At 47.2% G+C, this 8,953-nt stretch overlaps 1 protein-coding gene across 1 annotated transcript; it reads left to right on the top strand.

Moving 5' to 3' along the window:
* The first annotated feature begins 1,825 nt into the window (after positions 1-1,825).
* On the top strand, positions 1,826-6,449 carry Prg3 (proteoglycan 3, pro eosinophil major basic protein 2). Its single transcript, XM_013345844.1, has 5 exons — positions 1,826-1,886; positions 2,358-2,641; positions 4,988-5,119; positions 5,840-5,951; positions 6,391-6,449. Exons 1-5 carry the CDS (start codon positions 1,826-1,828, stop codon positions 6,447-6,449), a joined length of 648 nt encoding a protein of 215 aa, XP_013201298.1.
* Positions 6,450-8,953: the final 2,504 nt, after the last annotated feature.

Raw genomic sequence — 8,953 nt, forward strand, 5'->3', positions numbered from 1 at the left:
TGCTTCTTTGCCAGTCCTGGAGCTGCGTTTAGAGGTTGGGATGAAATGATGTCGTCTAGGCCAGTGGTCTCTAAATGATCTGGAGGGCATTAGGAAATGAAACGTGTGGAGATGGTTTTGATGGCTGCCTACTCGGTGTGGTGTGTGTGTTTGTGTGTGTGTGTGACATCAGACATCTCAAGGACACAGACAAATAGTGCTATTAAACTTTAGATAATGCATAGGGCAGCCCCCACAACTAATACATGGTCCTACATATTAAGAAAATAAATGTTGAGAGGCTTGATGCAGGTCCATAATACAGAAGAAACCACATACATATTGAAGATGGAAACCACAAAGGTCCTGGTTTGTGAGGAGGGAAAGAGGGAGGAAAGAATGGAAGGGATGGAGAGAGGGAGAGGAAGAATGTGAGAATATTTAGTACTTAGAAATCCCTGCCCCTTGATTTCTTATGAGTCTTAGTTAGGGTTTTTATTGTTATGATGGAACACCATAATCCAAAGCAACTCAGAGAGGAAACTGTACACTTCTATATAACTGTTCATCAGCAAAAACAGTTAGGGCAGGAACTCAAACAGGACAGGAACCTGGAGGAAGGAGATGATACAGAGGCCACGGAGGGTGTTGCTTCCTGGCTTTCTCATCATGGTTTGCTCAGCCTTCTTTCTTATAGAACCCAGGACCAGCAGCCCAGAGACGGCAGCACCCATATTAGGCTGGACCTTCTCCCATTAATCACTAAAAAAATGCTTGCCTGCAGCCTGATTTTACGAAGGCATTTGTCAGTTGAAGGTCCCTCCTCTCAGATGATGTTTTTGCCAAGTTGACATAAAAAAAAGCCTTTCCTTCTCTGAAGCCTATTGCTTACATCTGCGAAGCAGGAAAATCCTACAGTCTCAGTGGAGATGGGTGAAGGAGAGGATCAGGGGTGTGCTGTCTATGAAGCACCTCTTGTGGGTGTTGAGGCTTACCTCTTCCTCCTTCCCTCCACAGTTCCTAACTGCTCCTTGAGATCTGCACATCACTTCCTAGAATCGTCACTTTGGAAAACTGTTTCTGAATTAAGGGGTATAATTCAGGCTGGGCACTAATTAATACTAATTACATTATCGTGTTATACATGCCTCTCAAATAAACTGGTGCAGGCGGGCTTCTACTTAGGGCAGCAAGCCCCAGACAGCAGGACTCTGCTGTGTTAATAAAGAGCAGGGTCTGGGGTGAACAAAACTGAACAAACTTTTATCAGTTCCATTATCCCCAAGCCTGGCCTGGAGCAATCACCCTGGCCCCTTTCAACTTCCCCAAAAACAGAGTATAAGGCTGGCTGTGCAGCAGTAGCCACACCGCCACTGAGCGTGGAGACTGCAGACTCTCACTCGGTGAGTGTTGTGCTGGGCCAGGATCAGGGAGGATGCAGAAGGACACAAGCAAGCAGACAGCTGGGGAGCCTGTTCTTAGGGTCACCACAACTGCCTTCATTGCCTCGTCTTTCCCCACATAAGTGAAGTCAGTTCTGACTCGGGAATGGTCTCTCCATGCAGGTCAGGAATCTGGGTAGAGTGTTGTCTTAGAGAACGGCCATGGAGATCTTAGCAGGGGTTTCTGCAGCTCAGTTGCCCACCCTGTCCACCACTGACTCCTGTTTCAGATTTTTCAGCTCAGGGAAGAAGAGGGAAGGGAGAAAAAGGAGCTCCCTGACTCTCCCTTTAATAGGGTAATTAAATGACAAGTATCATGTCATGCACCAGAAGCTGTGTTGGACACAGACGGGACAGTTGTGAGGACAAAGGCAGAATTGCCTCGACTGCAAGATCAAGTAGACATGAAACAGCCCCTGATCCTGTCCCTTCTCCTGCTGGGGACAGTTTCTGCTTCTTATCTGGGTAAGTCCTTCCCTTTTATTCCCATCGATCATTCTCCCTTTCCCTCTCTCCCACCCTTTTGGTTGTTGTTGCTGTTGCCATAGGGCCAGGGTCACAGAGTGATCTTTTAGGTTGTTCACGCATCTCTGGTTAGCTATCTCCCAGACCCAGAACTGGTTCCTTCAGAAGGAAACAAACAAAACCAAAGCACCTATATTATAAGATAAAGGGCCAGTGATCATTTCAGGCTTCTCACACAAGGTCTTCCCACCCATATACATACCTGTGGTGACAATCAGTTAGAGTTCAGGCTATTGTCCATCTGTGAATCTGGTGCAAGACATCTCTTTTTGCCCAATCTAGAAGAAGTTCCTTCTTAGTGTGTGGCTCCAGATTAGGACTCAGGAAAGCTCAAGTGGACGCTTAGAGCTGTCCAAGGTGCTGGAGGAGGAGGGACTCTGATGTGATGGCACGTTACCATCTTCTTCCTAGAGACCACTCACCACCATCAGGAGAGCCCAAAGAGAGAGCCAGACCTGTGGCAGGATGCAGATGGTTCAAGGGATCAGGGAAGAGATTTGACTTTGACCCCAGAGACAATGTGGACAGAGAGAAAGGAGACTGAGGGTTCCAAACATCAAGACATCTTTGAGGATGAGGATGAGGACTCAACATGTCCCAGAGAAGAGGACATAGCTCATTTTCAGGGAACTCCTGGGTGCAAGAGCTGTCGCTACGTGCTGGTGAGGACTCCCAGGACTTTTGATAAAGCTCAGGTAAGTGATAGGAAGATATGGTGAAAGGTCAAGGGGAGGGAAAGGCACAGTGTTAAAACTTGTTCTGAGCCAGGCGGTGGTGCCGCACACCTTTAATCCCAGCACTCGGGAGGCAGAGGCAGGTGGATCTCTGTGAGTTAGAGACCAGCCTGGTCTACAAGAGCTAGTTCCAGGACAGGCTCCAGAACCATAGAGAAACCCTGTCTCTAAAAACCAAAAACAAAACAAAACAAACTTGTTCTATATTCATTTAGAAAGCTACAGAATTGCCTGGAGGTCTTGTTAAGATATAGGAATTACAGCTCCATCTTCACAGTCTTTGAAGCAGGAGGTGTGGGGGGGGCGGGTGTCTCAGGGAATAAAGATCTTCTTGGTCTGAGGACTGCAACTTTAGAACCAATGATCTGCATTAGAACACTTTGGTGAGAGAGATATTTGCATTTCACAGAAGAGGAGGTGGAAAATGTGTAAGAAAAAGATGTTAGGGGTGGGGATTGGGGTGAAGTGAAGCAGTTTCTTCTAGACATGACCGAGATGTTGCATTTGTGAGCCCAGAACAGTTTCGATTGCCTGTGCAAGACAGGATCAAGCCAGTCAACATTCCATCGCGGGTGTGCAGGGGTCCACAAGCACCACCGCTAGGTGACGAGTTATTGGCAATTGATGACTGCTAAGGCAGAGAAAGTCAGTTTTCGTTAGGGTATGGTCACTGGTAAGTTGACTATGGCTATGCATGTAGAGGTAGCCATTAATTATTCTCAGTGGGTGGCATATTTACTAAAAAGAGGCTATGAGGTTGGAAAGAAGAAGTTTGTGTGTGGTTCAGGGGGAGCTAGAGGAGAGAGTGAGGAAATGAATATGATCAAAACACATTATATGCATGTATGAGAATCTCAGGGTAAATAGATTATTGTATTAAAACCAGATAGAGCATTAAAAAATAACTCCTATAAGAGGGAAGAGTCAAAATGACAGACATACTTTTCTTTGCCTCACTCAGATCTGCTGTGTGTGTGTGTCTAACTGTGTGTGTGCATGCATGTGCATGCTAACTAGGAAGTCTCAAGATCTGACAACCGCGCTGGATGAATTTTAAAAGAGTAATCTTACCCCCAATGAAGAAAAGAAAAGAAAAGAGTGCTAAAACAACACTCCCTCCCTTGATTGACAATTGGTTGGTTTGTGGGTGACTCTCTTTACCTTTCATGGCTCAGACTCTTCCAAATAAAGATATATAGCTGCCCCTTAGTCTCCATGGGACATCGGTCTTAGGACCCTCCCAATGAACACCAACGTCTATGTTCAAGGTGCTTACAGAGAAATGGCATAGTATTTGCCTACTCTCCTGTATTTTAAACTTTTATGCATGTTTATTTATTGTGTATTTGTGGGGGGGTGCACAAACTATGACACATACATGTAGGTCAGTAGACAGCTTACAGAAGTTTGTGTTCTCTTTCCTCCATACGTGATCTGGTATCAGATTCATTTACCACTCACCGAGCCCTCTCGTTACCCCTCGTGTGTTCTTTAAACCATCTCTAGATTATTTATAACACTGCGGTGTAAACGCCATGAGAATAGAGCTTATACTTTATTATTTGGGGACTAATGTCAAAGGAAAGAGTATTGCTCAGTGTAAGCATAACTAAAAATAGACCTTTTTCAGGAGCTGAGGAGATGGCTCCGTGGGTAAAGTGAGCTTGTTCTGCAAGCATGAAGGCTTGAGTTCAAATATCCAGCGCCCATGGGAAAATCTGGATATGGCAGTGCATGCCTGCAACTTTAGCACTAGGGGGCAGAGCCAGGCAGATCCTAGGAGCTCACTGACCAGGCAGTCTATCCTATATACTGCTTCAGAGAGAGTCCCTGCTCAAGACAGTAAGGCAGAGGGTGACAGAGGACACCCCATCTGATGTCCTGCTCTGGCTTCCACATGTGCAATCCACACTCTCATGCCCATACATGCAATACTCCCAGAGCCCCACATACAAACATACAGACATTTTCAATGTATGGTTGATTGACTATGTGGGCAAGAAACCCACAGCTATGGAAGGCTGACTGTATGGTACCGGTGCTTTTTAATTGTAATGAAGGCCAGACGAGATTATGTTTTTGAATTATCATGTGGAACAGTCTGTAAGTGGTGGCTATAATTATAATTAGGATTACTACTTCCTGTAAGGATTTCCTGACCACTGGCAAAGGAGCTAAATATAGGCTTGAGGGAAGCAAGTGGGTTCCTGTGTTGAATCTGTGAGTAGTCGTAGGGATCTTTCTTGGCGATTCAGGATCTTGAGGCAAAAGAGAGTGAATTCTCTCTCCCATTTCTCCCCTCTGCAGTGTGTCTGCAGGAGATGCTACCGAGGTAACCTTGCTTCCATCCACAGCTACAGTTTCAACTTCCAAATTCAGTGCCTGGCCAGGAAGATCAACCAGTCTCACATCTGGATAGGAGGCATCCTCAAGGGCTGGGTGAGTTAGGGCCCAACTCAGTATTGAAAGCTTGGACTGTCTTGAGGGCTCATTCACTGACTCCACAGTTAAGATGTCCTTTAAATGATAGGCAAAGGATGCTGGAGTTGCCCTGCACGGTCTTGGGAGAATTGATTACCCACACCTCTCACTAATTCTATTCAGCAACTTCAGGTTTGTGCTCAAAATTAACCATGGGAAATTTACACCAAGAAAACTGGCAATTGTTATCAATTGCTGTCACTGCGACAAAATGCTTGAGAGAGCCAACTTAAAAGGAAGAAAGGCTTATCTTGACATAGTTTCAGAGGCTTCAGCTTACACTCACTTGAAGGTGTTGGTCTGGACTTGACACGCAGTATGTCATGGCGGGAGTGTGTGGCAGAGAGAACTACTTACTTCTGGTGACAGGGACATAAAGAAGAAGGTAAGGGTTCAGCATCATCACTTGGTAGCTTGCTAGAGATGCAGAATAATAGGACCCATGCCTGAGCTCCAGAATCTGAGTCTGCATGTCAATCAGATCTGTACAGTTGGGGAAACCTGCCCTGTATGGTGTCTGGGAGCAATGGTTATTTTTCCATCCCATCCCATGCAAACACTGAGAGGTGGGTGACAAGAGCATTCAGCTTCTTTCCAGGCAGGCAATGAAAGGGGTCAGCAGTGGCTTGGATCTTCCTGCCTTCTTTGGTTCTCTGATTCGCTTTCTCTCTTCTCTAGTTCTTCTGGAAGAAGTTTCGGTGGACTGATGGGAGCTGCTGGGATTTTGGAAACTGGGCCCCAGGGCAGCCTGGGAATGGGGGAGGACACTGTGTGACTCTGTGCACCACAGGTGAGAGGAACAGGCTCCCGACAAGGAGATGCATTGATAGAGTAGAATTTTAGCTGCTGTTGCTTTGAGTTGCCTGGACATCCCTCTTCGAACTTACTAACTCTATGTGGAGAACTCAGACTTGGTCTGTGGGGAGAGCTGAGGTACACAGACTTCTCAGGGCAAGACCAGATGATGGGATAGTGGGGTAGCTTGTGGAGGAGGTTGCTGGGAACCCTGTACTTCCTCTGATTCCCCGTGGACAAACTGGAATGACTTAAGAGCGGCAGATATGAATGTAAGGAGTGGATGTAGGCACTGGTGATGGCTGAGATAAAATGCTAGCTTCTGACTGCAGATGTGGTGAATAGCATGCATGGCAGATGTGAGGCACTTTAGTGCAGTGGCTGAATGCATGCTAGAGCAAGAGGGATGTGATTCACTGTGTTCTCTGCTGCAGGGGGCCATTGGCAAAGAGCTTCCTGCAAGACTCGCCTGCCTTTCGTCTGTTCCTTCTAAGTTGGAGGAAGACCCTACCTCTGAACCTCCTGTCTCCACAGCCCTGGCTGCTGGTGTCCCAGCCTCTGGCATTCAGTTTTGTCTCCTGACTCTCCTGGTCATAAAGTCAGCTTCCCCCTGCATTCCCTAAGTCTTGTTTCTTCCTTTTTTCCTCCCTGGAACTCCCTTTGTAGACTTGGCTGGCCTCGAACTCACAGTAATCTGCCTGCCTCTGCTAGGATTAAAGGCGTGTGCCACCACTCACAACAAGTCTTGTCTCCTCATTGCCCTTTCTGGGAGACTCCTGCTTGTTGGAAAAACCCTGAAAGTGCGAGATGATGGGGCTAGGCAGCCTGCTGCAGGTGGGGAGCAGTGACAGAGCTTGGGGTTTGTGGCGGCCGCATGGAGTCACCCAGAAGCTGAGCAATGCTTTCTGCAGTCTCTTCTTCACTGGGCTCTGATTCACCTTTCTACCTCGAGAGGAGAACAGAGATCTCTCTGGTGGGAGGCTGGTCCTGCCTTTGCTTGGTCTCATTATGAGGTGGGGAGTTGAGTGGCTTTCCACAAAGGAAGAGATGGGGCTTTCTCAAGATCTGGTATGCAATAATGTGATTGGATGTGGGGGACACCCAGGGGGTATGGGGTAAAACCCTCTGTTGGAGAAAGAGATCTGTTCCTGTAGTGCGGTGCTTTTCTGTTATCTAGCAACTGCTTCCATCACTCATTCTCCCAGGCCCCATTGACTGTTTGGAGAGAGGCGGCCCTCTCCTCCTTCATCACCCACCCTTTCTGTAGAGAGGCCATGATTCTGAAGGGATCTGTCCTCCACTCGGAAGCCAAAGGCAGGAGACTGGCAGCAGCACAGACCCCACCCTTAGGTCTATTATCTTAGGCCTCAGAAATCCTTCACTTCCCGTTCTCAGACCTGGGGTGACAGAGGGAGTATCATTGTTGCCTTTAACTTTAGGCCAGCTAGGATCCTGGGCTAGAAGGGTTTTGCAGAAAGGGTTTAGAGTTGACAGAACAGGAAGTTCAGAGTATTGAAGGGTATAGAGAGAACCCCAAATTGTACATGCGTGTGTGCTCATGCACAATTTCTGTACACGTGCTTGAAAAGGTGCACACTTGTATTTTTGTGTATGCATAGATGTGCTATCTGTGTGTGAGCCTACATAGGTGTTTGTGAAAGTGTTTGTACTAGTGTGCTATGTGCACACTTTTGCACCTCTCTGCGTATTTATGGAAACTTTTCTTGGATATGTTAGCCTGTGTAACTTTATACCTGTATGTACCTGAGTCTCCGCACATACACATGCATATTTACCTGTCATAGGTATGTAGGGGTATTAGTGTTTGACTGTGTACAGGTTTATGTTTGTATGTGCATCTGACGCAGAATGGCTTGAGGCACAAAAATACTAGTATCTCACAAATTCTATCTCTAAGTTTACTGGATTTTAGGGAACAGAACAGGCATGGGTTCTAGACAATGGGTTGGGGAGAAACAGTAGAGATAAGCCTTTCAAACGTGGAGGTCTCTGACCATGAATGGATAAGCTCTGGTACCAAAACACCTCACTGATGGTGGATGCCCAGGGTCTGTCTTGGTAGAGAGACTGTTGCCTCAGCTCTTAATCATAGCATAGAATCCTGTCAAGAGGTGGGGCTGCTTAGGAGTGGGGTGCCATGAGGTCCCTGCATTGAACACTGCAGTAAGTAGACTCAATTCAATGCTTCTTGAGAGAAAGTGGAATTGCCACAGGGGGTAAGGAGATGAGCACTAAGGAAGACATTTCAGGGGTACACCAAGCTCCCCCTCCTTCCTTGACAGAGAAAGGGTGTCTGACTGAGGAGTCCAACACCCTGATGACCAGAGCCATAGGCACTGGTGTGTGGGGGGGGGACAGGCTCCTTCTCTGCTAAAGCCTCCCTAGGGCAGACCTAGCTAGTCAGATGCTCAGTTCTCTGGCACTGTTTCAGGGGATCGCAGTCTGCCCTTGTGTAGAAATTGTACAGTTGTGCAAAGCTTTCCACTCTTGCTTAGCTCTTGACTAAAATGTGAATAATCTTGAGAGAAGGTAGTCCCTAGAACCCTATCAATTACCATCTCCGGGAGGCTGACTGGAAACCCCCTGAGAACAAGGTGTTGTGAGGAGGAACACAGAAGGGGAGGGTATGGGATGTCAGGGTATGGTAGGCATCTGGGGGAGGGGAGGGAAGTGACAGCTGTGTCCACGAGACTCGAGAGGACATCCTCGGTATTCCTTCAGTAAGTCGGCTCTGTAACTTGTTCCTGAGCCTGGCCAGTGCGGGTCTAGGTACCGGATGATTCTTATAGTTCTCCAGGTCTCCGTTTTCCTGCCACTGGGAGTCTGTGTTTCTCACCCTGCCTAGCTACTCCACAGAGATTTCTGTTGGGACTAAATTGAGTCCTGGCTTTCAGCTGCTCTTCCCTGTCTAGAGCCTTCTAATTGAAGTTACTAGAAGCTGTGCCTAGCCTAGAGGATCAGAGGATGGGATTTTCA

Source organism: Microtus ochrogaster, chromosome 4 (assembly GCF_000317375.1).
Source record: "Microtus ochrogaster isolate Prairie Vole_2 chromosome 4, MicOch1.0, whole genome shotgun sequence".
In the NCBI taxonomy this organism is placed as follows: Eukaryota; Metazoa; Chordata; class Mammalia; order Rodentia; family Cricetidae; genus Microtus; species Microtus ochrogaster.

Bases quoted from the DNA above. Each gene is read 5' to 3' on its own strand.
- Prg3 (XM_013345844.1), top strand. From the start codon at position 1,826: ATGAAACAGCCCCTGATCCTGTCCCTTCTCCTGCTGGGGACAGTTTCT. The intron at 1,887-2,357 runs GTAAGTCCTTCC...TCTTCTTCCTAG, and splicing joins AGTTTCTGCTTCTTATCTGG to AGACCACTCACCACCATCAG. The intron at 5,952-6,390 runs GTGAGAGGAACA...TCTCTGCTGCAG, and splicing joins TGTGACTCTGTGCACCACAG to GGGGCCATTGGCAAAGAGCT.